Consider the following 19160-nt stretch of genomic DNA (forward strand, 5'->3'; position numbering starts at 1 on the left):
TAGAAAAGATTAATAATTATCTTCACTTAATAAAATTATGGAGTAATACTTGATTTTTAAATAAAAATAATAAAAGCAAATTAATATTTGACTTGAGAATAAAATCCCACGCCTGCAAACGAGATCTAAAGTTCAAGGACGTTGCATGTACACAAAGTGGTAAAAACACGTTCAATTTTCAAATATTTGTCAATGGACAGGTGATGGTGACGCTCTAGAGTTGGTTCGTAATTTGGATTTTCAGAGAGCGAGACCTTGGATAGTGTAGGAGGGTGTAGGTAAGATAGAACAAGAAAATCGTAACAATTCAGACAAAATTTAGCCCTACTGAATACGGAAGACTAACTTATAGTAACTACTGCTGTGTGCCAGTAAACTTTGGGGGGGGGGGGGGGGAGCACGAAAATTCATGCGTTAGCACTCCTATTGCCGATTCTGATATGTACTGTCTGTCCTAACACACATACACAGACACAGTTAGCACAGACAGTACATATCAGAATCGTCAATAGGAGTGCTAACGCATGAATTTTCGTGCTGGGGAGGGGCCGGGGGGGGGGGGGGGAGAAATAAAAGGAAGGATGGGAGTTATTTTGATAGATAATATTTTTAGCTTTAATGCCTGAATTATTATTGCCTTCATGTTTACCCAAAGTATGGTGACTTTTATAAAATAAAGAAAGTGTTGTTGTTTGAAGTACTGGTGAGTAAAAGGAATATAAATAAACCATTTGTATAAATTCAACTGAGAGAGAGAAAAAAGAAAATATGGTCTTTCACGAGTACAGCACAGGTTTGCTTCCAGCCATGTAGTTAATTTTAAAATTGAGCATCTCTCTTTAAAAATTTTCTGTACAACTTTGAAGATATCCCAAAGCCATGACTTCTGCATGTACCGGTTTGTCTACATAACCTGCAGACCTAGGGTACATACCCAGAGATTTAGATAGATCTTACTAGATAGACCTAACTCCCTGGGGGTTCACGCTAAATTGCAGTCAGCCAACCGCACATGGAAGTTAATTACCCCCTCACAGCTTGTAGTAGGCGGGACTGACATTTAAGCCGGCTAAGCTGACAGTAATCTAGTGAGACTCCCCACAGGGATAGATCGTTCTAAAATCTGTGGGAATGGGGTGCTACATGTACATGGTCTGTCAGATCTTACCTAATTCAGACAAAAAAAACTTCCTAATAAAAGTACCTGGCATCCATATTTCCTTCTTAAATGTACAGGCAGTCATGATGAAAAATAATTGAGTAAAAAATGGAATAAACATGAATCTTAGAGCCGGGTTGGATGGAGCAATGATTTGTGAGTAGGAGGAAATTGCTTTCAAATTTTCCCAAAGAAATTCATTTTGGTGAGTAAATCATGTAAGGTGTACCTTTAAGTATACTCTTCAATGCGAAAACTACCTTAAATTCATGCATAATGGTTTGTTTCCTCTTTCAGGTCACTAAAAAGCATTGGGCTTCCAAGAAAAAGTTTTCCATACAGGTCGCTATAACAATATAACAATATAACAACTGGATTTGAAGGAGTAAAAGAAAAAAAAAGAACACGGATGTGATTGACACTGATTGCAACTTTGGCCTAAAAGTTACAGGAGCAAAGAGAAACAGTTTAGTAAAATTTCTGGGGAAGTAAGGAAATCCAAGAAAACTGTTCATCGTGTTATTTGTGACAGTTTGAAATTGCAAGAACACCCACCACTGTACTAGACTTGTCATGAAAGTTTGTCAGCTGAAATAAGACTGGGAGTCGCAACAAAACCAAGCCATTGTGTTAGTTGAGATTAGTCACAATTTTTACAACTGCTTCTAAACTGTAGCAATCGCAATGTAGTCTTCATCAAAATCTGACAAGTACTTTATATGTTCTCACCATGAATACTTCGGACCATGCATTCGCCATTGTTGGCTCGCGGCCCAGCTCAAGTTTGAGCAGTGGTCCTCCGAGTGGAAGGAGCCGGAATCCATACCACAAGGTTTCTAATACATCCGAAGTCGATGACCTTCTTTTCAAGCCGCACAATCCCAATCCCCATGGTGACACACAGTGGAGTGACAGAGACAATCCTTTTGCCGATCGCAAAGAGAAACCATTAATATGGTCCCCGCCACCATCGCAAAGAGACAGCCCAAGTCCACAGAGGTCAGCACGGTCTGTTTCGCCAGCGGGGTCGAGATCAAGCACCCCCTTAGGTGTACGGTCAAGGAATAAGTACAGACTGGTCAAACACACGCCAACATACGTGGACGAAATGTTGTTTGGGGAACCTCTCCCCGAACCCACGTTCCCAGCTCCGTGGGAGAAAGAGAGTCCAAAGGTCAAACCGTTATTGTTCTCTCCCACAAACTATAAAATTATGAAGGCCGATTCATCTAAATCAGATACTGGATCTCCTAAGAGACCATTGTCAGGACGACCGTTGTCAGGGAGACGGGGATCAGCAGGAGCCACGACGACAGCGTCCAGGCCAGCATGGAGATAGATACTAGAAGCAATTCAGTGTTGAAGAAAAAGTAAAGATCTCTCTTTTTTAATTTTGTTGTTATATATGTAGGCTCTTGTACAGTGCTTGAACAACACATTTCCTCATACTTTCAAACAGCAGAAAGAATCTACTTTTGTATTATAGGTACAAGTGATTGTATAAAGCAAGAAATGGTTTTTATTTAATAATTGCACTTTTTTAATTGTGATGTCAAAACGGTTTTATGTGATTTTTGTACATATAGAACTTCCATTGTTAATTTATATTTATTTTTGCTTATTTGTATTTTTAAATTTCATAGGTGTTTTATATGCTTTTTTATGTTTTGCATGTTGCTATTATACTGGTGTTGGTTTGTTAAGGCACTGCACTAGTCAGTATTGTGGTCAGTTACTCAAGGTGTCAGTGGTTCCAACAATTCTGTCACTGACCACTGTGATATTGTTATTGGTCACTTATGTTGTCATTGTCCATGAATGTTGTTCTTGATCACAATGCTGTTGTCACTTGTCATTTTTGTTGTCACTGGTCTGTAATTGAGACATTTATTTGCTCAAACTCACCCTAGTATAAAAAGCCCTTACACTACTCCACTCTAGGTTAGGATCTTTCTACTGTTCTACTGCTTACCTTAGCAGACCCAAAATCCCTTTGCATGCCTGGCCACAGGAAACTCAGGATATCAACCTATTTTTCTATCTCGCTTCTCAGTAATGGCGTCACCCTTTGTTCTCCCTCCTAGCTGTAACCTGGAGTCTCCGCACTCCTCACAGCTATCTAGTTTCTTTCAATCTGCCACTCAGCCTCAACTTGGAATCAAGACCCAAGACGAGCCACCCACTGATGCCGGATCACTACAATCTTCCCACTTTATCTGGATTGGAGATAGCCATTACGATCCAACACCCACAACACACTTTTACAATCCTTGTATTCGCTTCTCAATCAGCCCAAGCTGACCTAGCCAAGGACCTCCCGCTCTGTTCTCGCTACCCCTGACCAGGCCGTACACCTCCTGGCCAGCGTCAAAGTGCTCTTAGTCAAAATTGGGGCCCCAGCCGGTCTAAATACAACCGATGCCCATTTTCCTCAGTAATCTTGAGGATGTCTTCCCATTCACAACCACGAACTCTTGCCACGACTTCCGCTACTTCCCCAGGAAAGCTGGAGTAGACTTACTCCTTGATAGATATCGGAAGTAGGGACCTTTGAGCAGGCATCCACTGTAGCATCTCCATTGCACTCCTACTCCTCGACGTACCATATACGTCCTAAAAATAGAAGTAGCCCCAAAGTAGCTATTTGGAAAATGTTGTACCCACTTCTCTGCCATCTTCCTGAACCCTGTGAAACAGTGACAGTGAATTAGTTGAACACTTTTCACTTCCCCAACCAATTGGAGAATGTTTAAAACATGTCCCCATACCATGTCAGTAGTCGAGTCGTCCTTGGTCCCTAGACAGTACCTGGTCTTCTCTTAGTAACGTAAGAGCTCTTTCCAGCACTTCAAATTGTGCTTCCCACTGCCATGATGAGGTGGTGAAATCCACACCAATCTCAACCGGAACAGACACCTCCGGGTTGCTGGCTGCCTGCTCAAACTTTGCCCAGCAAACTCGTGTCTTGGTTGCCAACACACCAATACCACGGCTCCCTCTGCCTGCAGGGAAGCCACCTCCTCAGCACTAGGATATGTTGCTGGGTCACAGAAGATAACAGTGGCCCTGGAAACTGTTATTTCCTTGTCACCCACCTGTCTGGCCTCAATGACATCCTTTAACTCGCCGCAATAGGTCCTGCGCCCACGGCACTGTTAACTCCCCCTTGACTGGAGCCACCACTCTGCCTTTGTCTCTTAGCATGGGCCCATGCACCCAGCTCCTTGAGGCCACTTGTAGAAGGTTAAGAACTAACCAAGCTCAATGAACTCCCCTTGGAGTCATCCTGCCTCGCCTTGGAGATATCTTTACGGTCCTTGGCCGCTTTTCTCAAAAGTGGGCAATCCCTGACTATGTGCCTCAGTTCAGAATATCTGAAACACCTATCCTCCTCACACTTGCGAGCCACATTCCCCACTTTCTTGCATCTGAAACACTTCTTCTCCTCATCTTTCTTGGGAACTTTAGAAGGTACTTTAGGAAGTGCTTCCCACCTTTCTGAGTCTTTGGCTTTTTTGGTAAACCCTGCTGCACTCTTAGGTCATGGTTGGTAAAAGCCCCCAGTCTTAGTTGACTTCGCTCGACTCTTTGACACCACCAATCCACTCAGGCTTGTTTTTTTAACAACCTTAGCGTACGTTAGCTTTTCCCGCAAGTCCATCTCACTACCCCAGCTGGTAAGGGTAGCCCTTTGTGTATTAACCTCCATTGACTTAGTGGGAGTCCTTAGCACACTGTCCAATACTGACCCGACTCCCCACTCTCCTCTCGCACTGCTGCCTCCGGACTTCCTCTTACCACAGTGCTCGGAGTCACTGTATCTACCCTGTGCTCCAAAGTAGGGTCCTCTTGAAGTCTGAAATCTCGATATGTGGCTTGCCATGCCTCTCGAGTACCCTTCCCTTTTCTGGGAGTGGCAGCCCTGGCAACGTGCTCTCTTGCCCAACTGCATGCTTGAAAACCCACAGCCAACAGGCCCTTAGCACAGTCTTTGCGCCAAGCCTCCGCACCTCTATCCCTAGAGAGTGCCACCTGTTCCAGCAACAGTGCCTCAGCATCCCCCTGCAAGGTCATTGTTCGACTGGCAACCACATTAACCAGCTCCCCGCTTGGGTGGAGCCTCTTCCCCTTGCAGGACTCTTGGACCGGCTTGATAAGGTAAAGCCACTTCTGCTCTTCCATCCAAAAAAAGAGAAGAGAAGAATTTTGAATAAGAGATAACAGTGTTAAATTTTCAGCTTTTAACTCATTGTCCCCTGCAGTGACTGCTGCACGATCCCCTACAGCCATTAACACCAAATCTGGCCACCACCATGTGGTGGCGCCACTGTCAGCACTCTCCTATATCCCTGAGGAAATTCAATATGGCCTTTTTCTAGGTCTGTTGTTTTGTTTGTTCCAAATTTTCAGGGTTCTTAAGGCATGAAATTGGTATAATATGAAATTCTTTATAACTGGACATATTAAAAATATTGTTATTTATTGATTGGGGAAGATCAAGTCCGAATTATTTGGTCTATAAAAATTGAACAATGAATATAAGTTCAACAACTGTTTATAAATATATAAAATATACATCATAATACTTCTTTAGATTATATCAACAGGTACAAAAAAAGACAAAATTCTACAAAATATAATTAAAAGATGAGCATCAGATTACAGAAAAGTATATTTATTATCTATATTATGCAGTTGTGATAAGCATCAACTTAAAAATACTACATAAACCCTGACACGGAGACATGCCTTTAATTTGTTCTTTCCACTTAGAGTCATTGTATGTTGCATATGCATTTATATTTTCCAACAAATTGTTCAGTATTTCATCAGTAAAGAACAGTTTTTAAAGTCTAGTTCATCTTTGTCACCCGTCAGTTCATGTGTGAATCCAGGTAGTTCTCCACAGAAAAGCTCCTTGTCCACCTCCCACAGATCGTTTTCCCACTGACTTCTTCTAAAATCTTCACTAATGCTGCCTAATTCACTTTCAGACTATGTCTGTAAAGTGTTATTCAAAAGAAATATAGCTCAAATAATTGCTGTCAGACTCACTGTCACTAACAAATCCCGAAAATTCAGACACAGAGCTCTCATCAAAAATACTCTGTATTTCCTCCATATGTAGTCTCCGCAACCCTCAAAATGTTTACATTTTGTTCTATAGTACGCTCCTTTTGATTGGCCAAAAGAAAAGCAACAACCAATCAGAAAATGAGCTATTTAAAACTTACCTATCAAAGTTTCTTTCTCATGCCGTCATATGAAGTCACTAGGCAAGGGGCCCGCCATATTGGATGCCGTCATATGACGGCAGTCGGGAATGGGTACTATTAATATTACGACGTCAAATGACGACGCTCGGGATAGAAATAAGAAAACATTGTCGGCAAATGACGGCGGTAGGGGACAATGAGTTAAAAGCTAAACTCTTAGCTAACTTCTAACTCTTAACCTCTACTCTGCCTTAACCCTCCCCAGGGTCATGGCCCTGTAGCATCGATAGACATGTGCAATCCTCACACTTAAACCTCTGTATTAAGAGATTTCAGTTAAAATTGTGAGCAAAACATTTAGGTTTAAGATGGCGTGTACTCACCACATCCTTGACGCATTGGCCATTTTCTTATCGAACTTCGTTGTTGAGGATAGTTGGGACATCCAGCTGGTGTTAATTTGTACTTAGGGCATCGCAGATGCCTGTTGTGTTGGGACATACATTTGGGACCTATGGCATTTGGAGTTAAAGGGATAATAACTCTTCTTTTTGGCCAAATAATCAATAAATAAAGTGTAAGGAATTTAAAAGAAGCAGTAAATTGGCTAAAATTAAGTGTAAGGAATATAAAAGAGCTGGTAAATAGGCCAACCTGTAATAGTTTGAATACTTGTCATAGTTGTCAATGAATAATGATTCCATAGAGTTTATGAATGTATTCTTGTCAATAAGGTTGTCAGCTTGGGCAAAACCATAACCTTATCTGTGTCCCCAATCAGGACTTTCTGAATGAAAGTGAGGGTGCCAAGAAGGTTGGTCGAATATGCCATGTTAAAGGCAAAATAAGTGGCCACCAAGAGTAGCTAGGACTATCTTGCTTGGCAATATTATATTTTCATCTGTTGGGTTCAAGATTTGATAACATGATCTACTTTTATCCACTGTTACTAAACATTTAAATCCTAAAATGTTTCTTTTACATGCTAACTGATTGACTGGCTCTAACAGTGCTATATGTACACATGAAGCATGCGAGATTTTCACTGGAATTAAACATTCTGATTTTGCTGGAATGGTTTCCTTTCTAATGGATCTAACAAATCCAATTTTTTGAGGATTGTACAAAGGTAATTCTAAGTTGTACTCAGGTAGAGTAAAACCGTCAAAACTGACATCTATTTTGACATTGTGTTTTTTTCAGAAAATCCATGCCTGTGATCAATTTTCGAGGTAATAGGCCTAAAATACAAAATTTGTGATTTATGACTACATCGCCGAAACAAAGGGGTAACTCTATCAAGCAAGGAACCTTTTGAACAGAACCATTTAATCTCGAAATTGTAAAATTTTGGATCCTTTTTGTTAATTGAACTCAAAAATTGTTCTGACACACATGAAATCACGGCGCCTGTGTCTACTAATGCATCAACATGCATTTTCGAAATATAGATTGCAAATTTGATGGTTCTCTACATTTGAAAATTTGATGCATTTTTATGTACAGACACAGATGTGTCTGTACATATAGCCATCATCTGCGTCTGTCGTCGCCGTCGTCGCCGTCGCCGTGCACTTTTACCGATAACACGATAAGTGGAAAACCATTTTACCTTTTGACTTGAAACTTGCAGAACTGATGAATATTCATAATACGCAGGTCAAGTTCGAAAATCAGCATGATCGGGTCACTTTTAGGGAATTTATGCTGTTTTTTCACTTTTTTCAGCATATATGCAGCACCGATAACATGATAAGTGGAAAACCATTTTACCTTTTGACTTGAAACTTACAGAACTGATGAATATTCATAATACGCAGGTCAAGTTCGAAAATCAGCATGATCGGGTTACTTTTAGGGAATTTATGCTGTTTTTTCACTTTTTTCAGCATGTATGCAGCACCGATAACACGATAAGTGGAAAACCATTTTACCTTTTGACTTGAAACTTACAGAACTGATGAATATTCATAATACGCAGGTCAGGTTCGAAAATCAGCATGATCGGGTCACTTTTAGGGAATTTATGCTGTTTTTTCACTTTTTTTAGCATATATGCAGCACCGATAACACGATAAGTGGAAAACCATTTTACCTTTTGACTTGAAACTTACAGAACTGATGAATATTCATAATACGCAGGTCAAGTTCGAAAATCAGCATGATCGGGTCACTTTTAGGTAATTTATGCTGTTTTTTCACTATTTTCAATATAAATGCAATACCGATAACACAATATAAGAAAAACGGATTGGCCAATTGTAATTATACTCACAGGAGTGGTCAATCTTACTAAAACGCAGGTTGAGTTCGAAAATAAGCATAATCGGGCCATTACTTAAGAAGTTATACTGTTTTTTCACATTTCCTCAGATTCAATTATTAGGCATGTTAACAGTCTCATTATTTAACTAATAAGATGCCTAAAAGTGTTTGTTTGATATTTCCTGCATCTTTACAACATTGTTAGTTGATTATGTAAAAAACATGGTAAACTTGTTATCATGTATTGTGTAATAAAGTGTCAAAAATGGAAATAAACTCATATCATTGCAGTTTGTCAGATTCAATCATCCACTATGTTCAGAATCTCAGAATGGAGGAAATTGGACATTTAACACTGTTCTATTGATACTTTTCCCATCTCATCAATTTTCTTAGTTGGACATATAAAAATGGCAGTAAAATGTGTATTTTGTTTTATGTTAAAAAAGTGTTAAAAATGGAAATAAACCCATTTCAGAACAGTGCTGTCTTGTTTACATTTTGGCATTATCAAGGCGTGACTTTGAAGTTCCATGGGCCTGAAGACCTTTGCTAGTCACATTTTCTGAATATCTGTGATACAAATATTTTATAATTAAAAATTGATGGTCATTAAGCTGTTAAACATTATGTAATATTGCATCAAAATTTGAAGAAACCCCCATTTTGGGCACTGCTTCCATGATGACCATTTAAGGAAAATCATGTCACTTACTGTTTTCAAACTTACAGGATAGAAACATGGGACTAAAATACAGCTTCAGTAGGCAATGCAGTCTGTTTGGTTTTTTTTTTTTTTTTTTTTTTTTTTTTTTTTTTTTTTTTTTTTTTTGGCAGTTAAACAGTTTTTTGTGAAAATTTAATTTTTCACATATTGGCATTTTCAAGGTGTGACTTTAAAGTTCCATGATCTTGAAGACTTTTGCTTGTCACATTTTCTGAATGTCCATGTTACTAATATTTTATTAATAACAATTGATTGTCATTATGCTGTTAAACATTATGTAATGTTGCATCAAAATTTGAAGAAACCCCTATTTTGGGCACTGCTCCTATGATGACCATTTAAGGGAAATCATGTCACTTACTGTTCTCAAACTTACAGGAAAGAAACATGGGTCTAACATACAGCTTCAATAGGCAACGCAGTCTGTTTGGTAAATTTTTCTGGCAATTTAACAGTTTTTTGTGAAAATTTAATTTTTCACTTATTTGCATCTTTATTTTCTGTTCTTTGTCTGTACATTTGACAGCTTTGCTGCCTTGTTTTTTTTTTTTTTTTCATTTTTCTTATAGCCTAGTCATTTATTGGTACGTGCGTAATAACAAATTTGAGAAATATGCCTAACTCGGTTGCACACGAAGCATTTCAAATTTCTAGCATAGCAATTTCTTTGAAGATAAGTGAACTTACCGCAACTCAAGCACATTGGAAACCCGTTCTTCTGAACTTTGGCCTGATCGTGGACCATATCGTTTGTTTTCACGGTGCATGCTGTCTTGAAAATTGCCTCTCCTCCCATCTCCAATGTAGCGGTTGCGCTCACAATAGAATGCACCCGTTTGCTGTCTTCTCAGTTGCATAGGACCCTGCATCTCTCTTCGGGACGTCCCCTTGATGTGCACCTCTGCAGGGCGAGCGGCGTTGATTACCTGGCTCATCTTTATTTGGCTGTCACCTCCATGAGGTCCATGTTCTGCATTAAGCTGAAGGGCTGTACCGCATTCTCAGCCAGCCTCGCCTGTGACATCAGTTGGTCTAGGTCACGTGGCTCCTGTTGTACAACAAAGGGACGGATCTGTGGCAATAGACCATTCACAATTGCTGTTAACGTGATTTTTTCATAGAGTTGTGCTAGTCTGGCGTCATGCCTCATGGATGCAATGTAACTTTGGACGGGTTCCCCCGGCAGTTGCTGCCTCTTAACCCTCTCATACACAGAGCCTCAAGTGACCTAGATAACCCCCATTGCCAGTCATTACAAAGAGCCATCTGGTGGCGAAATTGTAAACTACAGACCTACCTTATTTTGTTTGTTTTTTTAGGCAAAATAATTTAAATTAATGCTATTTTAAACAAAGAATTAAAAAAAGGATGTTTAAACTTCTAAATAAAATACAAACAATACATATAAATGACTTATTATGTATTTCAGTGACCAAAAATTATATCCCACTTTGCAATCTACATAAGTCTTGCTCTTCATTTACAAGTTAACCAACTGAACAACAATTTCATGCTTTTTATGTTCATGAATAACAAGTAACACTTTAAAAACAGTAATAGATGATTTAAGTTCCAATTTAATGAAAACATCAATTATAATAAGACAATAAGAACAGCTCTTCAGGTAACAAGTCCGTGTGAAATACTGTACCATATTGCTTTGTTACTTGAAATTAAGAATATCAAGAAGTATTTCAGTAAACATATATGTTTCAACATGATCTTTCTCACTTGATTAGTTATACATGAGAAAGGATATAATGAAATATATATCCATATGCATGCATGCATATCCAATAGAACATGTCCACAGCGTGTGGTATAATCATCAGTGTATAACTGTTAACTGGTGAGTAAAACTTGGATTCGTTGAGGACAGACTACAATAATAGGCAGTTATTTAGTCAAGTGCCAGTTTATAGTCCTTGAGGGTGTGGTATTGTTAAAGCACACTGTAGGATGCATGGGTAGTTTACATTGCTTGCAGCAAAAAGTGCACTGATGACATTTTCGTTTACGATCTGAGCACACAACACAATCTAGTTGCGACTTGTCAGTTGACTCCAAGAGGTGTCTTCCAGATAAATAAAACTCATCAAAAGTATTGGCTTGTTGTCGCACAGTTTTATTTTGCATATATCCTGCTACTAATCCTTCAATAACAGAGACACGGAATTTCAGTGTCCATAGGGGGATTGTTAACAGCATCATAAATAATTTTTAAATTTACCAATGCAATTTCCCGAAGGTGATGGTAAACATTCATATATACCATTTTGGAGTGCGATGAGGAAACTCATTATAACTGCACAACTGATCCATACGATCAGTACCACCCATATTCTGGTTGTAATCATCAATCAAACATGGTTTCTTAAGAATACGCTCTGCTGCTTTCCCTGGAGCATCACTTCTGCAGCGCACAGGCTTTTCAATACAAGCTGCTCTATGGATTGATGACAATCCTTGTACTTGCTTCTTATCATAAAACTGTGTTGCAACTAAATTGCCTTTTCGATAAAAAACAGGATCTTGTCCAGATTTAATTTTGTTTGATTTGAATGCTTAAGGCATTCCTTTCTGTGCCCGCACTGTTCCACAAGCACCGATTCCATCAGATTCCAGGCGTGTGAACAGTTCTAGAGAGGAATAAAAGTTATCCATGTAAATATGATGCCCTGTGTCCTTATAATCCTCAAGCAGTTTTAATACAACATGAGTTGCAAGTGGTTCATTCCTTTCTTCTTCTTTACCAGCATAGGGTAGGATGCGCATTGTGTATCCAGTACACGATTCATTTAGCACCCAGTTCTTAATTCCAAAGCGTGTTCTTTTGGCTGGCATGAACTGGCGAAAGCTTATCCTGCCTTTGAATCCCATCATACTTTCATCAATACTTAGTTCACGCTTAGCCTGATAAGATGCACTAAAAGATGCATTGAGGGCATCATAATTGGTTTTATTTTGTACACAGGATCATAACCGATCTCACCTTTTGCAACACGATAATCATTGTTGGCAAAATGAAGTAGTCCACTTACTGAATGAAAGTAATTCCTACTCATGATGCTTGGAAAAAAGTTATTTGCAAACAGTGCATGCCTGCTCCAGTGTTTTGAGATGTTTGGGTATTGGCTGAGGCCCATAGCAATCTGTAATCCGGTGACAGCCATGATGTCTTCTCGACTGACATCCACCCAGTCTCGGAGTCGTGAGTAGCGTGCCAGAGGCTGACTCTTTGCTATTATAGAATTCCCTTTGGATTCTATTTAAGGTAATAGTATAGTTTCTTACCTTTACAGCTCTTTAGCTTGATCCAAAAAGTCACTTTCTTATTTTCTTGAATAGCCCGTCTCTTCATATAGAAGTCCGGTATATAATCTGTCTATCTGCCTCGCTTTCAGTCCTGTCACGTGATCTGCCTTTCCAGATCGAGACATAAACATACCCGTTGGCACTACACTCTTCCCCTCTTTATCCAAAAAGACTTATCCCTAATCACTTTATTCAATCCATAAGATAAAAATACAGAGGGTGAAAATTCTACACATCCTCACAGCAAGAGAATTGACTTCCGAAAAGACTTCAGAACTTAGAAGATGTAGATATAGACTCACCAACGAGAAAGTGAAATTGAGACAACAGCTTAATATAATAAGTTCAATAACAATAAGAAAATAATAACTAAAGAATAATCTAATTACACCACGAGAAGCTCATACGTGAAGAGAAATATTACCCAAGAAATTCATATAGTCAAATTCTGATTCCCATTTGAATTTATACATCCCTTTGGATGCATAAATCCAATCCATATCTAGATCAATTACTACCAATAAAGATAGAACAGCAAATAAGGGAAAATGATAGGGGGTATTAATATTCCTTTTCCTAGAAGAAAGAAAGACGGATAGGAAAGGATAATAATACCAGAGCTTTAAAGTGGAAATCAAGCAGGCTTATAAAAGACTGGCATTGTAGCATCTTAGATAAGAATCCAGATGATAAAGAGGCCAGCTCCAGGAAATTCCAGGAATTGAACTGGGCTTATGAAAAACTTTCCACAGTGAACATGAGGACAGTTTCAAAAATGGTGAAGAGAAGGAGGATTCACTGTCATCATATTTTATGGAGTTGTTTTTCGTAACTCTTAAAGAAAAAGTAATTCCTCACCTTTCCAGGAATATACTTTCCACAGACTGTGTATGTAGCACTCGCGGTCAGTAGTATCACTCATACCCCTGCCGCTATCACGGGACAGGCCGCACTAGGTCTGGCCCAACAACCCTCAGTTTACATCTCTGCTGCCAACCGCTCTACATATAGGCGGTGAGCATTTTTACTAGCCTTTGCTAATATTTCTTTCCATGGTTGTCCCTTGATTACAGACACTGCTTCTGCTACTTGTCCTATATGAGCAGGCGTAGAAGCAGCCTCACCTTCTCTTGAAAAGTATGGGCTGTCTGTCTCCAGTAGCAGTCTATTAAGTGGCATGCTATACACTGTCTTGTAGGCATTAGATCCAGTATCATGTTTGAACTGATGTACTGCACCTGCTATTCCGAAGTAAGTGTTCGGAAAGTGTTTTAACCATGACCTCACTAAGTCCATGGATCCAAGAAAGCAATGGCAATGGATCAGCCTTTCCTGACCCCACAGCTGGCACCACCCGGAGAACATTGAGAATAATTCTCCATGCTGCATCATTGGCATCATTTGAATTCCTCATTCCACGGCCATGAAGAATCAAGACTTTTCCTGGTTGAAGAAAGGATAGAGCAATTTCTAAGTTTTGAAGCTGCTCATCCCACTTCGAGACTTTACAAGTCATATCCAATCCAACTTCTCCTAATGCAGCCACTTCTGGCTGAGCCACAACCCTTTAGAAACTGGCCCATTCTTCAGTTTTCACTTGATGTTTAGGGTGCATGCCTACAGCAACTACTCCTCCAATTTCCTGAATGCCTTTACATGTTTCAGGACTTGGATACGTTTCAGGATCACAATATACTGCAGTAAACCCTTTGATTTTAACTCTGCAGCTATCTACTGGAACAGCTCCAATAATTTCTTGTAGCCCAGCCTCTTTAGGTAATTTTAGAAATTTCTGAGCTCGATCAAAATGACAATGAGCATGAAATGCTTCAGGAGTTTGGGACAATTTCCTTACCTCCTCTGCTTCAGGTTCAAACAGCTGTTTAAGCTGTTCTTGTATGTCTTTATTAATCATGGAAAAGAGGTCCAACAACACTCTCCAATTCAAAAGACGTAATGTGAGGCTTTCCTCAGATACGCCCAGGTGCTGTCTAAACTCTTCCCTGGCTTCTTTCTCTCCAGAAATGAGGCTTTCCTCAGAATTTCTTATGAAAGCCAATCTGCTTAAGTCAGGTACGTCTTTACGCACCCCCATTATCCTGCGAGTTAGTGTTTGCAGGGCAGCCATTCTTTGTGTATTAATTTCCAATCCACGTAACATAGGATGGAAAATTAAAGGCAGATGACATTCAAATGCATGATCAGCTGTATCTGGGCCTTTGCACCAGGACAGCAAACATCCTCTTGTTCTATCTGGATGCGGCGCTTTCGCAGCTGGCGAACCATGTTTCACCTTTTTTCCTTGATAATAACCTCCCCGGCCTGGCTCATACTCCGATCTCATCCTTGTCGCCAATATAGAATTCCCTTTGGATTCTATTTAAGGTAATAGTATAGTTTCTTACCTTTACAGCTCTTTAGCTTGATCCACAAGTCACTTTCTTACTTCCTTGAATAGCCCGTTTCTTCATATAGAAGTCCGGTATATTATCTGTCTATCTGCCTTGTTTTCAGTCCTGTCACGTGATCTGCCTTTCCAGATCGAGACATAAACATACCTGTTGGCACTACACTATGCATTGGTCAGCATAAATGTTTGTTTGGGCAGCAATCAAATCAAACAACTGTTCATTAAAAAATAGCTTAAAATAACTCACAGGTGAAGAATCAACAAGAACACCCCTTGGTCCAACATTAAGTTCAAATTGAGGACACCACATGTCAGGCAATTGCCCTTGGTCTAGCTCCCATTTAGCACTTAGCTCACCAACTACATCTAACAAATCTTCATCTTCAATGTTTCTATTTATCTCCTCTAATGTAAAACCCTCAAATTCTTCTTCACTGTCAGAATCTGCTGCAAATATTGCATAAATTGTGTCCATTTTATGATCACCACTATTCTCAGCAGCCATTTTTGAATCAAAATTTCTTCTGGTTAAATCAGGCTGCTTAAAACATCAATGTATGGAAAGGTCCTGTGTATTTTAACCAATAAAGAATGGCAAATGGAATTTGATTGGTCTAAAAGCCTTTCCTGGGGGTTTGTTAGTATTCCTTGGATTCTATTGGGTGTTATTTGACCCAAAAACAACAAGGTCTAAAACAGGTCACTGGGATGCAAATATGTGCCCTTGGCAATGAGAGTGCATTAAATGATGGATGTTAATACGCACCTTTGGCAACCAGAGGGTTAATAATGTTACATCAGATGGTTACCTCATGCTGGTAGGCTTTAAGCTTCACAGTGTGGATATATATGACACTTAATTTAAAAAAAAAAAAAAAAACCTACCTAGTGTACTAAATTACAAGAATAAAAGTGCGATATAACATAATCCCTGCAATTAAATCAGACATCATTCCCTGCTGTTCACTGGAATTGTGGTACAAACAATATTACTACCAGTAGGCCTAGAACAGTAAGCAAATACATTTTTGATATATTACAAAAATATAACAACTAATATCTAGTTTTGCATGCTGCAGTACCATAATAATTGCTTATGAACAATCATAACGTGTTCATTCGTTATCCACTATGTGAGCAGATTATTCAGTAGAGTCACTTTCTGTTTATTTTTTCTTCTAGTCTATCTCCTATTTCAAATTTCAATCTTTCTCCACCACCATTCTTCAATGATGCATAAACATTACAGTTATAATACCATGACCTTTCAACTTCCTCGAACTGTTCCCGTTTATTGATAAGCATCAGATTTTGTTTTGTAATGTCATCATGTAGTCTTATCCCGACTTAATTTCATGCTTCTTTCGCATAATCTGCCGCTTGACCTCTGAGTTACCGAATTTCACGATCACAGGCCTTATTGCCCCTGGTCTTCCTGGCAACCGGTGTATCCCAAGAATATCCCTGTCATTAATCTCTACTTTCATCTTTAATTTCACCATTTGTTGGAAATCATATCTAAGGTTTTCCGTTTCTTTCTCCTTCATTTCTGTTACTCTAATGTTACATTTCCTTGAGTATTGTTCATTGTGGTTTGCTAGCCTCATTGCTTGTTTGAGACTAATATCATTCTTTCTTACCTTTTCTTCTAGCTGTTTTAGTTGCCTGTCTTTCTCTCTCAGCTTTTCTTTTAAATTGTCATTGTCTATCATGAGACTGTCAACATAGTCCTGAAGCTTACCTGTTCGATCAAGGTTCTCAGCTGCAACTTTTTCATAAGTTTCAATTATTTGGTCATACATTTTATTGAGCTCATTTTTTATTTTGTCAATTTTCATCTCAACCTTTGCTTCTGATTCCTGCAATAGCTTTTTAAATTCCTCTCTAGTGCTCTGAACAATACCGTCAATGATACTAGAGACCATTTCTGACAGGTCTTGCTTTTTTATTGTGTCTTTGATTTCATTTTTAATTTCAGAAAGCTCACTTTCCAGGTCATCCATTAAAAGTCTATTTTCTTCAGCACTAGAATTTGCATCTTCACAGTGAGGTCTTTTACCTGTTTGGAAATCAAAGCTGTCCTTTTGTTTACCATAGCCACCCTGTGAGGGCTTGCCTTGAACTGCTTTCATGATGACATTATTACAGTCAGTACCACAGTTGTGCAATATAATTGCCTATAATTGGCTCTTACACTGAGCTTTACTCAATCACTTCTTGGAGTACTACTCAAGTCTACATATATGTGTCATTTTGAGGAACAAATCTTGTTATTCTACAAACACCACAAATTTTGCAAATTGTTCCAGTGATACTTATCCATAGCCTTCTCTATGCATTGATGAGCAACACTGCCAATTTTTATGTACAGACACAGATGTGTCTGTACATATTGCCATCACCTGCGTCTGTCGTCGCCGTCGCCGTCGCCGATGCCGATGCCGGCGCCGTGCACTTTCCTTGTAAACACGATAAGTGGAGGGCAGTTTTACTTTTTGGCTTAATATTTACAGAGCTGATGAATATTCATAAAACGCAGGTCAAGTTCGAAAACCAGCATGATCGGGCCATTATTGTAGAAGTTATGCTGTTTTTTCACTTTTCAGCATATATGCAACCTTGTAAACACATTTTAAGGAAAACCGTTAGGCCTGTTGTCATGAAACTCACAGGAGTAATCAATCTTACTAAAACGCAGGTCAAGTTCGAAAATCGGCATGATCGGGCCACTATTTTAGTAGTTATGCTGTTTTTTCATTTTTCAGCATATATACAACACTGTAAACACAATATAAGAAAAACAGATAGGCCAATTGTCTCACAGGAGTGGTCAATCTTACTAAAACACAGGTTGAGTTCGAAAATCAGCATAATCGGGCCATTATTTTAGAAGTTATGCTGTTTTTTCAAATTTCCTCAGATTCAACTGTTAGGCATGTTAACAGTCTCATTAATGAACTAATAAGATACGTAAAAGTGTTTGTTTGACATTTCCTGCATCTTTACAACATTGTTAGTTGATTATGTAAAAATGATGGTAAACTTGTTATCGTGTATTGTGTAATAAAGTTTCCAAAATGGAAATAAACTCATATCATTGCAGTTTGTCAGATTCAATCATTCACTATGTTCAGAATCTCAGAATGGAGGAAATTGGACATTTAACACTGTTGTATTGATATTTTTCCCATCTCATCAATTTTCTTAGTTGATCGTATAAAAATGGCAGTAACCTGTTAATTTTGTTTTATGTTAAAAAAAGTGTTAAAAATGGAAAAAAAAACATTTCAGAACAGTGCTGTCTTGTTTACATTCTGGCATTTTCAAGTTGTGACTTTGAAGTTCCATGGGCCTGAAGACCTTTGCTAGTCACATTTTCTGAATATCCATGATACTAATATTTCATTATTAAAAATTGATGGTCATTATGCTGTTAAACATTATGTAATATTGCATCAAAATTTGAAAAAAAACTATTTTGGGCACTGCTCCCATGATGACCATTTAAGAAAAACCATGTCACTTACTGTTCTCAAACAGTACAGTAAATATGTACAGATGTGTCTGTACATATTGCCATCACCTGCGTCTGTCGTCGCCGTCGTCGCCGGTGCCGACACCGTGCACTTTCATTGTAAACATGATAAGTGGAAGGCAGTTTTACTTTTTGGCTGTATATTTACAGAGCTGATGAATATTCATAAAACGCAGGTCAAGTTAAAAAATCAGCATGATCGGGCCATTATTGTAGAAGTTATGCTGTTTTTTCACTTTTCAGCATATATGCAACACTGTAAACACATTTTAAGGAAAACCGATAGGCCTGTTGTCATGAAAATCACAGGAGTAATTGATCTTACTATAACACAGGTCAAGTTCGAAAATCGGCATGTTCCACGGGCTCGCTAGTCCCATGCTAGTCACATTTTCTGAAAATCCATGATACGTGTATTTTATTATTAAAAATTAACAGTCATTTTGCTGTTAACCATTATGTAATATTGCATCAGAATAGAAGAAAACACAATTTTGGGTGCTGCTGCCAAGATGACCATTATGGGAAAACCA

The 19160-nt window shown here is 38.8% G+C and overlaps 1 protein-coding gene across 1 annotated transcript; it reads left to right on the plus strand.

The window, feature by feature from the left end:
• Positions 1–112: 112 nt before the first annotated feature.
• LOC106156273 (RBPJ-interacting and tubulin-associated protein 1-like) lies at positions 113–18186 on the plus strand. The gene is made up of 2 exons (XM_013531466.3): positions 113–278; positions 1457–18186. Exon 2 carries the CDS (start codon positions 1890–1892, stop codon positions 2496–2498), a length of 609 nt encoding a protein of 202 aa, XP_013386920.2. The 5' UTR covers positions 113–278; positions 1457–1889; the 3' UTR covers positions 2499–18186.
• Positions 18187–19160: the final 974 nt, after the last annotated feature.

Source organism: Lingula anatina, chromosome 8 (assembly GCF_051362555.1).
Source record: "Lingula anatina isolate TDL-2025a chromosome 8, LinAna3.0, whole genome shotgun sequence".
Lineage (NCBI taxonomy): Eukaryota > Metazoa > Brachiopoda > Lingulata > Lingulida > Lingulidae > Lingula > Lingula anatina.

Coding starts and splice junctions, on each gene's coding strand:
- LOC106156273 (XM_013531466.3), top strand. CDS start 1,890: ATGAATACTTCGGACCATGCATTCGCCATTGTTGGCTCGCGGCCCAGC.